The sequence below is a fragment of the Sturnira hondurensis genome, unplaced genomic scaffold (assembly GCF_014824575.4).
Source record: "Sturnira hondurensis isolate 20B ecotype Veracruz unplaced genomic scaffold, ASM1482457v3 Scaffold0001509, whole genome shotgun sequence".
In the NCBI taxonomy this organism is placed as follows: domain Eukaryota; kingdom Metazoa; phylum Chordata; class Mammalia; order Chiroptera; family Phyllostomidae; genus Sturnira; species Sturnira hondurensis.
Genome location: NW_028074140.1, coordinates 2,526,209 through 2,546,891, shown reverse-complemented (window position 1 = coordinate 2,546,891; position 20,683 = coordinate 2,526,209). Strand labels below are relative to the sequence as shown.

At 43.0% G+C, this 20,683-nt stretch overlaps 1 protein-coding gene across 1 annotated transcript in view; it reads right to left on the bottom strand.

Annotated features, from left to right (window-relative positions):
• The window catches only part of MARCHF3 (membrane associated ring-CH-type finger 3), a 144,594-nt gene that overhangs the window by 38,215 nt on the left and 85,696 nt on the right, over positions 1–20,683 (bottom strand). The window contains exon 2 of the mRNA XM_037028553.1: positions 786–1,029. Within this exon, the coding sequence (XP_036884448.1) occupies positions 786–973 (188 nt within the window). The 5' untranslated portion in view covers positions 974–1,029. The remainder of the gene's footprint in view (positions 1–785; positions 1,030–20,683) is intronic.

Sequence of the window (20,683 nt, the reverse complement as noted above, 5' to 3'; positions counted from 1 at the left end):
GAAAGAGAGCTGGAGAAGCCAAGGTGTGCTTATTGGCTAGGCAGCCTGTAGCTGTCAACCCGCCACTGGGCAGCAGCGGCAGCACAAGAAGAGATGTCCAGAGACGAGGTGCTGGCCTGGACAAGCCTTCTCTGGGCTGTTAACAGCCTTTACTTTGCTTTGGTTCATTGCTCAGGGGAGACAAGCTGTGGGGGTTTCAACAGTAGTACACTTCATAGGGCAGGGCATGTATGAGGGATCGTGGGTGGGGGCCCATGAGGAGCAAACGAGGGAGCCACATAAGAAGCTGCCAAGTGGGGTTGTGCCAGAGAAGAACTCAGCCAGGAAGTGGCCCTGACCAGTGCTCCTATCAGGCAGTGCTGATTGGCTATCACTTCAAAAGTTTTGCCCATAAATCTATTCACTTTGGTTTAGTGCTGTGACATCAGGTGCCTCCTTCATTCTAACAAACGATTACCTTCATTATACTTGGAGAAAGTGAGTGTAGTTACTGTGGCAATGTCAAAATAAATGTGAAGCAAGGGACCCTGTGTCTTGTGGGATCCTTCCCTGCCTGGCTCTTTGCAAGTGTGACTTTAAGTGGAAAACTGGACACCATGAATTTTAGTTTTATACCCTATTGCTACAGAAGCAGAACTTGTGCAGTTTTTTTTCCCCCAGTACCTCCTCTCACCTGATACAAAGATCTGAGCACTAACTACATTCCCTTTAGCATTTTCCATCTGACAAAGAGCCCTTTAGATCAATTACACATTCATTTATTTTCATTTTAATTGTGGTACTACCTCTGGGTGGCAAGAGTCCGCACTACTGTTGACAGCAGCTGCCCGTCCTTGGCTGAAACTTGCATGACATACTGTGGCTGCCCATTCACTAGGCTGCCACAATCCTCCACAGTCTTCACCACAGGCACAGCCGAGCTGGTGCAGTCTGGCAGCACTTCGGGCAGGTGACTGCAGCGGCTGGTTGTCATGGTAACAGACAGCAATTACTCTGCTAATGGCTTCCACATTCACACAGGATTTCCATCTAAGAGAGATCAGAAAAACAGTTTACTTGGTCAGGGTGGTTAATAGAAAATGGAGAATTACAGGCTACCCACATCATCATGTCATTATTTAATATAAATAGCAGGGGTAGCCTAGACACAGCCCACTATCATTTAACATGCACGTGCACACACCCGGGACCCACAGGAAACAGTGGATGTGGCTATGAACAAGACAGTGAACGAGTCCGTGTACATGAACATTTAGGATCCCTGCTCTGGGACCGGGGAGGGAACGACGGCTCTAAGGCCAGATCCGAAGAGAAGATTAAGTGGTTCTCCCGCTCTGCACGGGAGAAGCAATAAGTCTTTGTTGACACTCTCTGAAAGTTGCTAGAGTCATTATTACTGATCACAACAATTTTTTCTTGTAAGCAATTTATTCTTCATGCAGCTTCATTCTGAGATACGAAGATTTAAAAAAATAATACAAAAAATAAAAACAAATCTGACCAAGCAGCACCTTGTAGGACAATATCTGCCAAACACGAATCATTCAATTAATAATATACCACCATTCTGACTTTTGCCCTATCTGTGTTCATAATACAATTATCTACATATGTTGTGAAAATTAACTTTCTTTAAAACCTTAACCTATTTTAGTCTGAAGTAAGGTTATTCATGAAATGATGAGTTAGATGATTCTGTTATATTTTTCCCAATGGACATAACAACAAATACACTGGTATTGAGTTCTGTTTATATACTGCCCAAAATCCATGGACATATAGAAGAAAAGAAGAAACTGAAGAATGAGATTTCTGCTACCTATTAAAAATAATCCATTCTTAATGATAGCCTTACCTTCCTACCCATAGTCTATTATGCAGACTGCTAGGAATTCTGTTTCTGATCTGTGTGGTAGGGGCTTGAACTTGACCTCAAATTCAAAGCAGTCAGGCCCACAGGGGTGAGGAACCCCACGACATGCAATCTAAGTCTGTGTGTGATGTGTAAGAAACAGAGGCTTTACAGAAACTTGCAGGAGGAATTATTTATGTCTGAAGGTAAAATGACAGTTTCACAGTCCATATAGGTCATTTCTGCCCAGTCTGCTCACCTGAAGCTGTGACATGGCCTAGAGAGAGGCAAGACTGGTTGACAGACTGAGTCCCTGGTCAATTCCAGTCTTGACGGTCAAGGCTCCAAGTCTAAGTGTTGGGTTGGTCAAAAAGTTCTTTTGTTTTTTTCTGTAAGATGGCTCTAGTAGTACTTAGTTGTCTTTAACCTCATGCAAGATAAATTTGTTAGACTGTATTGTGACAGCTGTCATCAGTGTGCATTTAAAAAAAACCTAACAAAAGTGGTGAATTTTTGCACAGCCATTTTTATATTGAAGATGGAAGAAAATATGCAACTTTTCCAGCATATTAAGCTTTATTATTTCAAGAAAATTAAAAATGCAACTGAAATGCAAAAAAAGATTTGTGCAGTGTATGGAGAAGGTGCTGTGACTGCTCGAATGTGTCAAAAATGGTTTGTGAAGTTTCGTGATGGAGATTTCTCAGCAGACGATGCTCCATAGTCGAGGAGACCCATGGAAGTTGACAGGAATAAATTTGAGACACTAATTGAGAACAGTCAACATCATACCACATGGGAGATAGCTGACATACTAAAAATACCAAAATCAATAAAGTTATTGGTGAAAATGAAACGTATGGCTTTTATTTTATGGAAAAAAAAACTAAACAAAATTTCTGGCCAATCCAATAAATTTTCCCCCAACCTGAAGTGGATTTTTGGCATTCCTCAAAGGCTTGCTGCTCCCAGATATTTGTCTCTACTTATCATACTGCGCTTGACTCCTACAGGTCTGGAAAACAGGATCTTCCCAATTTCCAAAACAATGTGCATCAGCTGGACATTCATAGGATGAGAATACAGTGTTTGCAGTTTAACTGAGCTGACACTGTCCCTTCCAACAAGCACATGTCGAGGAGGCCTGTCCACCAGAGACAACTGAATGGGAATGGGATCCCGTCCTGGTGGCTGAGGTGTCTATCTCAGCATGTTCCCTTTCCTGGGCTCCTTGGCTGCCATGTGTCTATCCTCTCAGGGTCTGTGGTCTGGCCTCTCCCAGGAGCCTTCTGGAACCTCACAGTGGGGAAAGGCCTGACATGGGGGCAGAGGCAGGGGTGCCCCTTCCATGCCACTGTCACGACTCTGTTGGGTTTCTCAACCACAGGCTACTGAACATTCCAGGAACACAATCAGATAATCAGCTACTACAATTTTGCTTTGTAGGTAGGAGTTGTTGCTTTTTTTTTTTTTTTGACATTGCAAGAGGCATATGTCATGGAAACTATAGAAAAGCACAAACAAAACAAACTAACTCATAATCCCACTACTTGGACAATCACAGTAAATTTTGGGGGTAGCTGTCTTTTTAATTTTTGGCAGAATTGGTGGCTGGAGTTGATTTGCAGCTGGAGCCAGATAGCTTTTTTTCTTTTTTAATTTAGTTATGGTAGCTCTCAGGCCACAGGAAAAAGGATGTTCAAAGACGGTCTTTCTAAAACTGTGTCTAATCCCCCTCCTGGCTTGCCCTTATAAAACCCCATTGACATGATTTTACATTCTCATAATGCCTCACAGTCACAGAGTGTAACTTCCTGGCACAGCTCTCTTGCTTCACAAGGCAGCCATAGATTAAAAGCCAGGGGTGTCTTGGCAGGAAAAGCAGACACAGTGACCTTCTTGCTGCATGGAATCATTATGTCTGGTTGCACTTTGAGAGTCTATTTTTGGGTTTTGCATAATTCCAACTCAGAGGGCCAAACACTCCCTCCCTGCATTTGGTGGAATTGGAAGAAGGTGGAGAAGGGATGCACAGAGTGAGAAAATGGGACCAGCAGTGCCAGTAGTTGGCTACCCTGATTAGTGAAGGGACTGTCACCAAGATGCATAACGGATTCAAGTTCATTTACTTATAGTGTAGAGTAAGTCCATATTAAAGGAAGTAGTTCTAAATGTAGAACCTAAATTTACAATAAAATGTCTTTAAAACCATTCTAGAAGTAAAGCTTCCTTTAATCTCATTTTATACCTGTACTTTCACTTCTGGATGATATATTTCAGTTCACGTTTCTTCTCAAAGTCAAAGGGGATGTTATCAGCCATCTGACCAGTTACTCCATTCACAACAGGTACCGGGCACTGAGCTGGGCATAAAGGAGCACAAGGCTCCTCTATTTTGCCCTGCCTCTTTCCCTTGTGCATTTCTGCAGAACCCTGAACCTGACTTAGGACCTGACTGAAATGAGACTCTAGCCCAGCACTCACTGGAGAACACAACCGCATATCCATTGATCACCACACATCAGAATCACCTTGGGATGCTAAGACTGGCATAGGAGTCCCCATACTTTATAAAAGTCATGTCTTGAGTTGCAAATGGAGCGGGAGGAATCACACAGAGCGTGGGCACCTTTGATCATGGTGGGAAGGGCTGAGTTGGTTCCAACCCCAGAAGACAAGAAGAATAAATCTGATCATCTACTCAGGAGGAGGAGCTCAGAGGGGAGCACACTTTTCCCAAAGGAAAACCAGAGGCTTTGACCCAGACATGGGCAGGAGTGGGCTTTGCAGTCTGCATGTACCAATTGGCATGAATATTGAACCTAGGGCAGTGACAAATGGCCCACTGCATCTTCCTGCCTCATTCAGAGCCACCTGGGAAAACAGCAGGCTATTGCCGTGGATGCTAAAAAGAGCTGAGCTGTGGGTTTGTAGCCTAGTGCTAGTCTCTCACTGATCTTTCTGCAAAAATTTCAAGCACCACTGGACCACTTTCATATGAATACTGCTGCTCTAGTGAGAAAATTGCTGTCCCAAGAATTCTTCTCTCTGGGATTTCTCAGGACAAAAGCATGCTGGGAGGGAGTGATGTCTGTATAAACTTGAAACCTCAAACTGCACTGATAGGGTAGGTCCTTTGTTGGCCAGGCTTTATACCTTGTGTAATTTCTTACTCAGGATAAGAATAAAACAATTTGGCACTGGCCAAATTCAGCAGCACACAGTGAAAATAGGTGAGAGGGAGACATTAAAAAAAGAGGGAAGGTGCCCTGGCCAGGTGGCTCAGGCGGTGGGAGTGTCATCTCAAACACCAAAGAGTTGTGGGTTTGATACCCAGTCAGGGCACAAACCTAGGTTGCAGATTTGATCCTTGGTCAGGGCACATACGGGAGGCAACCAATCGATATTTCTCTTTCATACCGATGTTTCTCTCTCTTGTTCTCTTTCCCTTTTCTCTGTGTAAAGTCAGTAAACATATCCTAGGGGGAGGACTGAATAAAAAAAGGGAGGGAGGGCTAAATAAATGAAATCCTGGGTAGGCAATTATTAAGACAAAGGGGACTGTCTGTTAAACTGTGACCCCTTAAAATGATGAAATACAGGTTTTATGAAAGCAAGGACTCAACCAGGCTGTGGATAATCATTGCTGTGTTTCTGAATAGGCTGCCATTGGTAAGTGATTTCCATGGGAACATGTCTGGCATCATTAGGATGTGTCCAGAGGACAAGGGGGATGGGGACGGGGACGGGGACAGGGGAGGGGAGGGGAGGGGAGGGGAGGGGAGGGAAGGGAAGGGAAGGGAAGGGAAGGGAAGGGAAGGGAAGGGAAGGGAAGGGAAGGGAAGGGAAGGGAAGGGAAGGGAAGGGAAGGGAAGGGAGCTCTGCTCATCTCTGTAGCCCTCTTGCCTCTGAAGCCCTTGGAACCTCCATAAGGATCATGGAGTTATGAGAACAAGTTCTGTTCTTAAAGGCAGGACACCTGAGCCTGCCCCCTGGCTCACTATTCACCCTATTCACAAGGGTGAATCACTCCGTCTGAGACTTTGCTGAGATTTCTCCCACATTTGAAATTAGGGTACTAATACTTCCTGAGCCACCTCATCTGGTTGTTTGTGAGACCTAAAATAATATAATACACGTGAACGCACTTTGTACAGTAAATTGGAACAGGCCACACACAGAGAAGGGTGCATTTTATTACTACATTAAGTTTAGTTCCTGCTCTTCTTCTGGCCTGGGCTGCATCTCGTTTCTGAGGCCCCATGGCTGATTGGCTTCTACCACACAGCATGTCTGGATCTCACTTGTGCCCTGCCGTGGTACCACTTGATTTCTATTAGAAGGGGAGCACAAAGGGAGCCTCTTCTTTGCATACCCACCTCTCCTTAGCCCTGTCTCCTTCATATCCCTGTGCACCTGTTTTATTCTTTCATGGAAATGTTTAGTAAAGCCCTGGCTGGTGTGGCTCAGTGGGTTGGGGGTTGTCCCACAAACCAAAAGGTTGCTGGTTCAATTCCCAGTCAGGGCACATGCTTGGGTTGCAGGGTTTGGGGGTATGAGAGGTAACCAAACTGTGCTTCTCTCCTTCTTTCTCTCCCTCCCTTCCCCTCCTTCTAAAAATAGATAAAATGAAAGAAAAAATGTTTAGTAATGATGAAAAACTACTATTGAGTTTGAGATACCCAGGTTGGTTATTATAGCAGGGGCCAGGATCCTGCTAATCTAGCATGTGATAAATACACTAGAAAATAAAACGCAAGCCTCTCCCAAGTGCCTCTTCAGGCCTGCTTCTACCAGGACTGTATTTTTAGTGCCAAGTCATCTTTAATCTCTTAGATGTAGGTAGGATAAGAAGGCTGTTTGGGGGACGAATCTGTGATGCTGGCATTTCTGTTGGATATAAAAGTTACCCACAGGGTTTAAAGGTGAGCATAATGGTGTGTGTGTGCTGGAAGGCACTGACATGGTCATGTGGGCTGCCTGGGCAGTGTCCTGAGCAGGCCCGAGCTGGGAGGGGCAGGACTGCACTCCCAAATTCAACTTGAATGCCAATTCCAAAGACTCTAAGAAATGGGCTCCTCAGGTTCCAACACATTCTGGAGGGGTCCTGTGTTACCTCCACATCCAGGGTTGATTGACAAAGCAAATCAAAGGAGCGAATTGGTTTATTCACTTTGGTCCATTCACAAAAATATTTTTTAGGAACTTACTAGGTTCTCCTGGGAACTTTCTGGGGGTATAGAGTCCAGACATTTCAAGTCCTGCTTTACTTTTCCCAGGTATGGGCCACCAAACAGCCCCGAGTGTTCCTCTGACCCTTCCCAGGATGCAGAGTTGAGGACGTGGCTCTAGCAACCATGCCCTGGTAAATTCAGGGAAATCCACCAGATGCCTTAAATTTGGGAGATGAAACTGCCCAACCATGGAAGGGCCAATTTCCTGCTGTTCTCACAGAGGGGCACATTGCCGACACTGGCCCAGGATTCAGAAGCCCGACCTTAGTTTTACATGAGCAAATCTGCTTCCAAAAGGATCAGTCAAATATCCCTAGCCTTCTTCGAGGATCTGCATACTCAGGGAGCAGGGCCTCCTCTAATGAGACCAATGGATGTGTGATACAAGTTGGTTGGTGATTGAAACAGGGAAATTGTAGCAATAATGGCCTGTCCAGGAAATTCCCCCTCTGAGTTAGAGTTTCAGACTTTGGATTCGAAGAAGCCTCTGAGAATAGGAACGCTCTTTGACAGAATATTTCCCTGGCTTTTCAGGCATGTGATAACCAGACAGTGTGCTGCATGGCTGATGAAACGACTTGCGTATCCTGAGTGTTCAGAGAAAATGAAGGCGGGCAGGGAATCACACAGTGACCTTGCTTCCCAATGAAAATGGAGCCAATGACTAATTCCAAAACCATTCGCATATAAAAGTGGCATATTTCTTCTGAGAACAGGGCACAAAAGCTCCCCAAGGAGATTGCTGGGACATGATTACCAGCAACATTTAAGTTTTCAAAAACACGCCAAGGAGGCTATTCACTAAGAATGTGCGGCAGCAAAGTAGCTGCTTCATTAAACTTAAATAGCCGCGGCAGGGCTGTGCTTACAGACCCACGCTGCCAAATTATGCATTTCTTTTCTGGATGCTTCACTGACCTCATTATGTACAGCAGAGGATTTGTCGTTCCAAATAAAGTGACCACCAGGTCTTTATAAACATGTCCATCAGGCATGCTTGATGAGTCTGCCAGTGAAACACCGGCGGGCCCAATGAATTAAAAAAAAAAAAAAGAAACTTTTCTTTCCATTGTCTCACTTGTCTCTGCCATGTGCTCATGGTCATACAAAGCAGAATAAGCAGGTGAAACGCCTATTTCCGAACATGAAGGAGGTTTTGATCGGGCGTAAATGGTATTGTCCTGAGGAATATGTAAACACCAATGATGAACCATGGGGAGAAAAACATCCAGACCAGCAGGAAGTGAGTTGGATCTGGAGCGAGTTACAATAACACATTCTTTGTGTACTATTTGAAATGAATCTAGAGATATTTACCATTTCCCATCCAGGTCATTAATTCTGATTCTCAGTCAGTGAAGTATCAGATTAATTTTTTTATTTTTTCATTTAAAATTACTAGATTTTCTTTTCAGCCAGGTAAAATCCCCTAGTCCTGCTGAAGGCAAATCAAGTAACAATTATCATATTTATACATATTTCCCCCCTCGAGCAGTACTCATAAAATTAATTCGGATTTTGGAAGCTATCCACTTTTTCATTTAATTTTAATTATATAGATGAAAATGGCAATTAAAAATACCACAACAACCCCACGTGTTCAAAGACGAAGAGGCGGCGGAATTACACTCGTAAATAACAACCAGCTCCTGTGCCCAGAGCCCTGCTGAGCCCGGTGAGCAGCAGGTCGGGGAGTGGAACTGCTTGGATGAGTTCTGGGAGCTTGGGCACATCAGAAAAGTTGACCGTTAAGTTTGAAAAAACAGAGGAGAGCAGGCAAAGTAGAATGAAAGGTTCATGGGACATTGCTCAGAGATGAGAAATAAAGTTGTGTTCTTCAGATGATATTCGCTGTGTCCAGTGCCAACAGCTGCCCGCCCAGCATAAGGAAAGGTATGGAAGGCATGGCATGCTGGCCAGGATATTCAACAACCCAGGAGAAAAACACTGCAGCTGCGAACAAGTGCTGAGTGTGCTCGAAGAACGGGAAGTTCCCAATCTGGCTTTGGGTTCCTACACATTTTCTACTAGCATGTCAGTGGATGTCCCACAGTGAAAAAGTTGATTTGGGGTTCAGTCCAAGTTGTATCTCACCCTCCTCTGCACAAACAACCCAGCACCAGCAGTACAGATGTGCTAATTCTTTTTTTTTTAAAGATATTATTTATTTATTTATTTTTAGAGGGGAAGGAGAGAGGGAGAGAAACATCAATATATGGTTGCCTTTTGTGCATTCCCTGCTGGGAGTTAGCCTGCAAGGAACCGGCCTGCAACCCAGGCATGTGCCCTGACTGGGAATTGAACCGCGATCGTCTGGTTCGCAGGCCCGCGCTCAATCCACTGAGCTACGCCAGCCAGGGCTCCAGATGTGCTAATTCTTAACCACAGCCTTACACTGGACCCTGGAGTAAAGCCAGCTGCTGCCTTATCTTAAACTAGGGTTCCTCGGGGCTTTCCCCATCTGTGTCTCACCAAGACCATTCATTAGGAGGTTGTAGTCTTGCCTGCTCACAGGACAGTGTCACTGCTCTGCCTTCCATGAGGCTGGGGTGCAGGGACCCCTCTGCAAGTGCTTTCAGGCCTGTGAGGTCCCAAGAGACATTTGGCTGTGTCACCCTTTATATACTTGCAAGGATAACCAAAGTTACTCAGCTTGCCAAGGTACAGTAAGGCAATGCAGACTGAAGACTAAAACTCTTTAGTCTAAGATTTTGCTTTTCAGTTCTGTCTTTGACGTTCCAGACTGGCTCCCCCCACATCCTATGTTCAATTACTAAAGTCCACCAAACTTAATGTTTCTTCATATGCGGTTTAGAGGCCTGGCACAGTCTTTGGGAGCTTCTGCAGCACCTTTTTACCCATCTGACTAGGGATTCAGGGCCCCCCTGGGAACCTTTCAGGGAGAGGGGACACAGTCCTTGTTTTAGATCACGGAATGCTGACTTTGAACTGCCACATGGAGCTTATTAATGGAACAGAGTTACTTGGCACTAAGCCTGGGTTTCCTCTCGACACTGAGGGCCCGTGGCAGGTACGTGCCTGGCACAGAGAGGGCACTTGGTAACCAGCAGTCCTTAAGACTGCAGAGCAGCAAAGTCATCTCACATGGCCAAGGGCCAGGCTGGTGAAGACAGGCCCTTCCAGGTCCTGCCCCTAGGTCCCCTCACCCAACCCACCCCTCTGCAATCTTCCTCTCTACCCTCCCATCTTCCCAGGCCAACATCTCATGGGGACAGAGCTGCTCACACCTGCTTTGACAGACTTGTGTGAAAATAGGTAAAAGGCACGGACATGCATGCTCACACCACCTCCCCCCCTATCAGAATTACTTTACTCTGTCTTCTACAGGTACATACACCATAGATTCTACTTTTTGGTTTCCTAAAATGTGTCAAGTCTTTTAAATCAAGATACAAACAAGCACAGGAAAACCATAACATTTGGCCAAGAACTGAGTTACCTGAGATCACTTTATCGCTAACCTCTTCACAGCTATATATCCTGGATTCTTGAGGACCAGGAAATCAGTGGCAAGAGACTTTTCTCTTTATTTGCTACTTACCTCATTATAAAGCACCTGCTCATGCAAAGCACCTACTGACCCCTTCAAAGGTTCGACTGAGATGTTATTTTTTCTAGTCGGAGCACATGCCCACCCTGCCCCCCTGCACTTGCTCCTTTGGCTGCCTGTCCCAGCTCACCATGCATCTTGACTCTGGCAATCATCAGTCATACATAGCCCCCACATGCGGGAGCGTCGGCTTTACTGAACTTCTTCAGTAGAAGGAACAAGTGTACTCTTTCCACAGTCCTTGAGGGAGCTGAGCGTTTAACGCCTGTTAGAAATGCCCCTAGTGTGGAAGGAGACTTGACTTGGAGTGGTGAACACACAATACAACATACAGATAATGACTTATAGAATTGTATACCTGAAACCTACATAACTATTAACCAATGTCACCCCAATAAATTCAATATAAAATAACAACGCCCCAGTGCATCAGCTTACACAGAGGGCTGTCTTGCCCCCAGAACTTCCTCTTAAGCTCCTCAACCACTTAGAAAAAAGGCCCTGATTGAAATACCTGCTCTGTTCATTTCTTTGCATGCCCAGTCCTGCCAAAAATAATAAGTGAAGTTCCTTCACCTGATCCAGCCTGTTTGATGGAAACAAAAACAACTGTCTGTTGACACCGAATGAAGTCATTACCCAACACAAAACAACCAAATATTAAACAGAGGTCTACCTTTACTTTTAAATGTGTTCGATGGTAGTTTTCCTTCAGAACAGGCAAAAATTACACTGTTAACAGCAATGGTGTGAGCGTATTTTTCTATTTTCACAGCACTCTCCATTCTCTAAGTGCCCAGTAAATACAGTGGGTCTCCACTGCCTCCCAGGGTGGAAGTAACAGTTATGCTCCCATGGAGCTTTTGCTTTATGGGCTAAAAAATCTCCAGCATGCCACAAATTAACACAGTGTTCCCAAGGACTTTGGTTTACTCTCGAGTCTTCAATTTCACTAATAAATGTGAAAACACATGTAGCCAGATAAGTCCCCGAAGACCAGCCACTGCAGATGCTGAAGAAAGCAAATTATTTCACTCAGATCAGCATTCACTCTCATAAAGTTTTCTCTAGTTCCTTGATGTATAGCAATGAAATTAATTTCTAGTGACTACCCAAAAGATCTAACAAGAAGAGTTGCTTTTTTCTTTTAAAAAAATTTCTGCTTATTCTATTACAGTTATCCCAATTTCCCCCCCTTTGCCCTCTTCCATCCTGCCCATCTCTATTTTTTTAATAAAGAGAAAAAAATCATAAAAATTTTAATGATCAGATAATGAACTTTTTCTAGTCATAGCTCCAATGGATCTCTATGACCAACTCTGAGAGAAAGCTTTTATTCTTTTATTGGATATTCTTATCACAAAAAATTTCAAACGGAGAGACTACTACAGTAAACCTACACATACGCCATCATTCCCATCTAGTACGTAAAGTTTTGCCACACTTGTCTCACCCTCTTTTCTTTCCTTCCACTGTATTAAGACTTTGAAGCAAATCCCAGAAATTATGTCATGTTACCTCTATATCCTTCAGTATAAATTTCTAAAACCATGGACATTTCTTACATAACCACAAAGCCATTATTCTACCTAACCAAAAAAAAATTCCTTGGTATCATTTAATATCCAAATTGTATTCAAATTTCTCCCACTGTCTTGAGAAAATTGCTTATAGTTGCTTTGTTTAAATGACCCAAACACAGCTAGAAAGTCTGCCTCTGAAGTCCCTCCCATCCGCACACAGCCACCCCCCTTTCCCTCCGCCCCATCGTCTTGCTGAAAAAACTCGTACAGGGCTTCTCGTGAGCTTCGTCTCAATAACCACATTCTTAATTTGTTTTCTGGAGGTGTCGTTTAACTTGTTGCTCTATCCCTTGTATTTTCTGGAAACTTCTTGATTGGTTTGATTAAGTTTAAGTTCAACTCTTAGGCTGCAATGGCTTTTAGGTGGCACTGTGTACTTTTCATTGCAACCCATCAGGTGGCACCTAATGTGTGGCCATCCCACTTCCAGTGGGTGTGAGTGACCGCAGCTGAGCCCTCCATTGTGAAGTTCTCCATGAACGTTTCTACTGGTGAAATGACTAAATGCATTTACTAGTTGTTTGAACCAATTATTTAATTGGGGGGGGGCAGTTACAACATTATACTTTGCCGATTCTAGCTTCCCTTCCACATTTAGCAGCTGGAGTTCTCATGTGAAGATCTCTCCTTCACCCTCCAATACGGTATGCACGGAAAAGGCAGGGTCACTGCTTAATTCTTCCCTTTGAAGAAGCTTTCAGAGTAAGGAAGTGGTGCCTTAGTTATATCGTGTAGTAACTGAATTGTTTTTATTGTTGTTTATATTATTCTTAAAGGTCCACTTGTCTTTACTTAAATAAAAAAACCACTGTCCCATTAATCATCCTTCCCCTTGAGTACGGAGAACTGGATTTGTGGTTTAAAGGGCACACAGCTGGTCCAGGGCACGGTCCCTGCTGTCTGGCTGCATTCGCAGTGGAAAAGCCGGTGTTATTTCCCTCACCTGTTTTGGTATCTGGCTCTTGTCTTGGTGGTGGATGTAGTCTTTCATTAGGCTCAACACTCCTTCTGCATTCACTGATCCCTTAGGAAAATGAGAACCATTCTAAAATATCCTCTCTTCCGCTTATTGTGACACGATCACTTGTTGTCACTTGGCCCTGTAGACTTCCGCTTTCCTACTATTTATTAGACACATCTGAAAGCACCTCAAGCGTGTGGAAGCAGGTGGGCAGAACTACACCTTTTCAGAATGCCCAGTTGAGGTCATCTGATCTGTCTCAGCTTGAGCTTTGCCTGTGACCCATCAGGAAGCCATTTCCATCCAGTGACATCTGCAGGTGCCATCTGGCAGGGCCACACCATGCTCTGGGGCTGTAATGGTGACACATTAACACACTGGGCAGGCTTCCACTGGTGGAAGAATCCACACTGTGGGTAAGTCTTCGAGTGTATGGGAAACAGCTTCTTTTTCTTCTTCTTACTAATAAGGGTGAAAACGTTTAGGCCATTCAGAGGTATTCCCACAGAGGCATTTGTAAGTCTTCTTTAACAGTGGCTGACAGGTGTCTCTGAGACTGATAGGAACCCAGGGTCTTCCTTCTTTTGCTCTCTAAAAGCGGGGACATTTTCTGCCCATTATCACCTTGTTTTACTGACAAGCGTCTGTCAGTTAGACATTAAAACAGAGTGATAATGAGAAGATAATATGTAGCCTCTGTCCACACACTTCAAGAGAGAAGTGCTCAATGACAGCTGTGCATTTGGGGAAAACTAGATGCTCTTGTGCCCATCTGCACTTCTATTTAGTTTGAAATTCAGTGTAGAACCACAAACCAGTGGGAAGAAAAACAATGGAATGAGAGGAAATTCCTAAACGGCCCTGTATTATCAGTGTGGAGGTCGCTGCTGTAAGCAGGAGGGGCATGAGTTAAAAAATTCATGCCAAATGCATGAGCAGGATGGCAGCATTTCTTTTCTGGCTTCACTGGAACTCACTGAGAGCTGCTGAACCAAGGAGCTGGCAGAAACATCTTCCGTGGCTCTATAAATGGAGGACTTTCACACACTCTTTAAGAGCACAAATGGTCTCTTTTGAAACTGAGGTGAAAAGGGAAGTGCACACTTTAAATAAACTAATAAATGCAATTCAATAACTACTGAGAATCCTTCTAGTAAAGAGGTCTTTGTCAGGAGTAATACTCAGATAGCTGGACCTCCAGTTGTATTTTCAGGTCCTGACCTCTTGGCTAATGCAAATAAACGTGCATCTTCCAACATGTGCATGCACACTCCCTACCCCCACATAATGCCATCTTTTATTTTCACTACAATAAAACTTCGCCTTATTCAATCAATGATTGTACTACAATGTCATGTTTATGCTGACAATTCACCGTAAATCTTACCATCCTGGACTTAGCCATGGAGCCCAGGACTGCTGCAAACTTCTAACATGAGCACAACAAGGAAGGAAATAGATGTCACCACATCCAGGACCAACAGTCGACTCTGACAGAAGCCAGAAGTCATCAGCCTCACCAGTGAAAAGTGTTACAATCTTCTTTTTAAAAACGAAGTGGGGGGATGCTATTTGTTGCAGTGATTCAGCATGTGAGCCGTGCGATTGGCCACCGTTGGCTTGAATCTCAGCTTTCCCATCCCCTCAAGTTGGAGATAAATGATGCCCATCTCATATTTTATGATTTAATAAAATAATCCATATAAAGTGCTTAGCATAGACCTTAGCAACACAGAAAACACTGCTAGCTCAATTATTGTGTGAGGGTCACAGCAACTTCCAATATCACTAGGGTACACTATTGCTTTTGATATTTCTGCTCAAGCCAGAAGGCATTTATCACAATAACATAGGAGACACTAACATAGGAGAAAACACAGTAGTTTGAGAAGCAGAACGAAGAAGCAGAAAAAAACATGAGCTCAGGAATCGGATACTACTTTGGATAATTGCTTTTGCTACCAGTCACTGGGGTTCAATCTTGGATAACTAACTTAATATTTCTGTATGTCAATTTGCCCATTTGTAAAAAAGGGCAGTGGCTTCTTATAGACTCACTGTGCAATTAGCCCATAGGTTACGTAAAGTGTCTTGCCCAGTGGGGGCCCAATCAGTGGTATCTCCTACTATTATCAGAATACTATATAAGGCTCCAAAGGGAGACAGAGGTGGGCCTGATGAATCCTGTCACTAGATGTTGTGACCTTTAACTGGGGCAGATGAACCAGAACTTACCAGGGGAACACTGGGGTGAGACTGAACACAAACACCCAGGCCCAACTAAATAAATTAATTGTTGATGGAAAGGGAAGTGTGCAGAGAGTATTATCTTAAAACACAGCACCAGTACAATACTGAATGGAATACTGTGTCCCCTTGTTTTTGCTAGAGGGTGAATATGAGACTCCCAAAAGCCAGGTAGGCCACTTAGCTCTTTGTAACTCTCCTTTATCCTCCCTGGATTTGCCTAAGGGCCAGGTACCATTTTGGCCCCAGAATGGGGTAGCAACTCTGAAGCACTTAGCAGGATGGATATAGATGAATGAACCGTGAGTTCTTTTCTGGGGAGGGCGTTTCTTTGCACTCATCTAACAATAAAGGAGAACACCAAACTGAATTTGTAATTCCACTTCCATCTGTTGATGTCAACATTCCTAGAATCTGACACTCTCTTTATCTTGTTTACACAGTACTCAGCACAGGGCCCACTTAGATGTTTACTCGGTAGCTCGGAGAGAAATGCTTGTTCTGCTAATGAAACAGAGGAATATGCAGAAGGCGAAACTTCCAACTTTTTGTGTATCTGGGTCATGAGGATATGAACACTTGAAAGAGGCCAAAATACACTGCATCATGAGTTTTATTAAGTTCTCTTTTCAAGGTGACATAAAATATGTCCTGTCTGCTAGGAGAGAAAATGCAACTAAAGCCATCCATGATGATGGCGTGTACGTATGCAAATGAGGCATGCTGATTTCTCTAGCTTCGCCTGTTCAGAAACTGGACTCATCTCTTAGCTTTACAAATGATGATCACTATGGTAAATTCAATAACAGAATTTTATCCTCTAAACATGGCATTCTCTTTAGTATCTTTTTAGAGCCCTTTAGTGCTTTTGATGTAAATGAAACTAAAAGCAGGCAGATTAAAAGTTACACAAATAATGAAGATGAGTTCCTACGCAAATTACCCATTACTGTGGAGGTTTTGGGATATTTTCATTAAAAAGAGTAAAAAGGCCATTTAAAGATACTTGTGTATCTACAGATGATTGTAAAGTCATTCTCTTTATTTCTTTCCAACTCCCATAAGCCTCTTTTATTAGTTTCAAGGAATCTGCTTCAATGAACTGTATTATTTTTTTAAACTACAAAACCATACACAGTTTCTTCACATGAGCAATCTTAACAGCAATGCCATCATTAAATGGGGTACTTTATGAACCTTCCCTATACCCTCTAGTTCCTCTCTAATTTTTTAAAAAACAATATTATTAAGACCATTGGTTTTCCACAAGTGGCTGGCACATAATGAGCACTTAAAAATATTTGTTGACTCATTGAACGAATAAATTAATTTACCATCTTGACATCGCATTCAGAATTCACGTTTAATACAACAACAAGATCATATGGCTGACACAGGCCTCCCATTTACAAACACAACACCCTCTACAGGACTTAACTTCTAAGCAGTCTGGTATCTCTGCTATTTGATGGTTGTCTCTATATATTTTTTGAAAAATATTTTATTGATTATGCTATTACAGTCATCATGTTTTTTTCTCCCCTTTCTTCTCCTTCGTCCTGCACCCTGCTTCCATTAGCATTCCCTCCATCCCCATTAGTTCATGTCCATGGGTCATATAAGTTCTTTGGCTTCTACATTTCCTGTACTGTTCTTAACATCCCCCTGTCTATTTTGTACCTAACAATTATGCTTTTTATTCCCTGTACCTTTTCCCCCATTCTCCCTCCTCCCCCTCCCTGCTGTTAACCTTCCATGTGATCTCCATTTCTGTGATACTGTTTCTGCTCTTGCTGTTTGTTTAGTTTATTTTTGTTTTTGTTTTTAGGTTCAGTCGTTGATAGTTGTGAATTTGTTGTCAGTTTACTGTTCATAGTTTTGATCATCTTCTTTTTCTTAGAAAAGTCCCTTTAACATTTCATATAATAAGGGCTTGGTGATGAACTCCTTTAAGTTGACCTTATCTGGAAAGCACTTTATCTGCCCTTCCATTCTAAATGAATGCTTTGCTGTATAGACCAATCTTGCATGTAGGTCCTTGCCTTTCATGACTTGGAATACTTCTTTCCAGCCCCTTCTTGCCTGCAATATTTCTTTTGAAATCAGCTGATAGTCTTATGGGAACTCCTTTGTAGGTAATATCTCCTTTTCTCTTGCTGCTTTTAAGATTCTCTCCTTACCTTTGACCTTGGCTAATGTAATCATGATGTGTCTTGGTGTGTGCTTCCTTGGGTCTAACTTCTTTGGGACTCTCTGAGCTTCCTGGACTTCCTGGAAGTCTATTTCCTTTGCCAGATTAAGAAGGTCCTCCTTTATTATGTTTTCAAATAGGTTTTCAATTTCTTGGTCTTCCTCTTCTCCTTCTGGCACCCCTGTGATTCGGATGTTGGGATGTTTAAAGTTGTCCTGGATGTTCCTAAGCCTCTCCTCATTTTTTTTTGAATTCTTGTTTCTTCATTCTGTTCTGATTAAATGTTTATTTCTTCCTTCTGGTCCAAACCATTGATTTGAGTTCCGTTTTCCTTCCTTTTACTGTTGGTTCCCTATATAAGTTTCTTTATTTCACTTTGCATAGCCTTCATTTTTTCCTCTATTTTGCAACCATATTCGACCATTTCTGTGAGCAATCTAATTACCAGTGTTTTGAACTCTGCATCTGATAGGTTGGCTATCTCCTTGTGGCTTAGTTTTTATTTTTTAAGCTTTGATCTGTTCTTTCAATTGGGCCATATTTTTTTGTCTCAGTGTCCCTGTTACATTGTAAGGGGTGAAGCCTTAGGTATTCGTCAGGGGCAATTCATGTCACTGCACTGTGGTGCTGTATGTGGGGGAGGGATAAGAGAGGGAGCAGTTTAGCTTGCTTGGCTCTCAGGTGGCCTTCAGTCACTTCCCCTGCTTCCCACAAGCAAATTCGGCCCCTCTGGTGCTGATTCCTGGGTGGGTAATTTTGTGTACATTCTAGGACCCTGTGGGTCTCTCCAACAAACTCTCTTGTGAGGCTGAGAGTTTCTCCCACCACCACAACACCTACAGGTTTTGAGGCTTTATTTCCCTACACTGGAACCCTGGGTTGCACTGTCTGTCTCACTTCTCAGTTGTTCCTCCTAGTTTATCTGAACACAAATGTGAGACCACCTAGTCCTCCAGCCACCGCCTTGCCACTTATCCTGTCTGCCCTGGCTGCCCATCTCTGCCTGTCCTATCAGTCTAAATGAATATTTCTTCTTTAACTCCTTGGTTGTTGGACTTCCATACAGTTCGATTTTCTAGCAGTTTTAGTTATTGTTTGTTTTTAAATTTGTTGTTGCCCTTCTTTTGGTTGTGAGAGGAGGCAAAGTGTATCTTCCTGCGCCTCCATCTTGGCCAGAAGTCTCTCTCTCTATTTTTTAAATTATATTTTACTGATTATGCTATTACAGTTGTCCCAATTTTTCCCCTTTTACCTTCTTCCACCCAGCATCCCCCACTCCCTCAGGCAATTCCCACACCATTGTCCATGTCCATGGGTCATGAGAATAGGTTCTTTGGCTGTTCCATTTCCTATACTATACTTTACATCTCTGTGGCTATTCTGTAACTACCTACTTGTACTTCTTAATTTCTCACGTGATATTTTTATTTTTTTCTTGAATTTGAATAATCCTTATGTTTCTTACCAAACTAGAGATCAGGCAATCCTACCTACAGATGATTTAGGAAAATTAACAGGCAGGCCATGAATTTGAACTCTTAACCTAGAAATGGCTTGCAATTTCAAACAAAGAATTTCTAATTCTCTTCCTTACTCACCCATATGCATACAGTATCCTTAAACTGACATGGAGAATATTATTTAAAAAATAAAAGGAAGAATAAATGTATGAATAAATGACTGAATGAGTAGACAAAGGTCCAAAATATTCCATAGGTAATGCAATTCCCATTTCCCCATCAATCCATAACACCTTGAACATGCAGCAAAGGAGAATCTTGGGCTCAAAGTTCTTCTCATCTTGTGCACCCAGACCCGGGTCCTTGCTCTGCTGTGTGAGGCAAAAGCATGGTGGAGGCTGCATGTTTCTGCACCCGGTTTTGGAAATCATGAATAGATTTTTCCCACTCAAGAAAAAATGGCTGGTTCTATCTGAAATGATACTACTACTTCCATATTCAGAAACACTACTAGGTGATTAGGTGATTATGAGCTGCTATTGGAATCTAACCACCACATAGCCAAGTTTCTGTTTATCACAGCATACTGTATTTGCAAATTGAGGAAGCCCTTGCACATTCTGTTTCTGAATGATGTCAACTAGCAAAATCACTGGGAACATCTACTATTTAAAAAAATTCTTTTCTTCTGTAGTGGCTGGTTAGGGTAGATAGACAGGCACTGGTGGTATAAGATGTAGGAGGTGAAGGTTAATTTTATGTATCACCTTGACTGGGCCACAGAGTACTCAGATATTTGGTCAAATATTATTCTGGGTGTTTTCATGGGGGTATTTTTGGAAAAGTTTAACATTTAAATTCAGAGACTGAGTAAAACATTGTTCTCCCTAATGTGGTTGGGCCTCATCCAACCAGTTGAAGGCCTGAATAAAACAAAAGGCTGACTCTCCCCTGAAGAAAAGGGAATTCCTCCTGCCTGACTGCCATTGAGCTGGGACATCAGTATTTCAGATTCAAACTGAAACATCAGTTATCCTGGGATCTCAGAACTGCTGGCCTACGGCCTAGAACTTGCACCTTTGGCTCTCCTGAGTCTCCTGCTTGCCAGCTCCTGCTGCAGATCTTGGGACTGTCAGCCTGCATTATCACATACGACAATTCCTTACAATAAATCTCTCTCTCTCTCTCTCTCCCTCTCCCTCTCTTTCTTTCTTTCTATCATCTGTCTGCTATTCTCCTGGTCATGGGTCTCTGAAGAATGCTGATTAATACAGTAGAAACAATCAAAGAACTGATAACTTAAAAAGTGTAAAAGTTTTACACACACACACACACACACTCATATATATGAAATTCATGAAGTAAAATTTAAGCAAATTCCCAATTACCTTTTTAATGATGCTCAGGCTATGTGAAAAGTAATCCTGACCCCTGACCCCACATTAAGGATGTAGGTGACTGGCACATGCCGGGCAGAGATGACACAGGTTCTCTTCAGCTGGCGTGAGAAGCCCTCCCACACACTGAGAAGTGATCTAGTGGTATGTATCAGTGGCTTTAAAATGGCTGTGCCTTTTCTTTTAG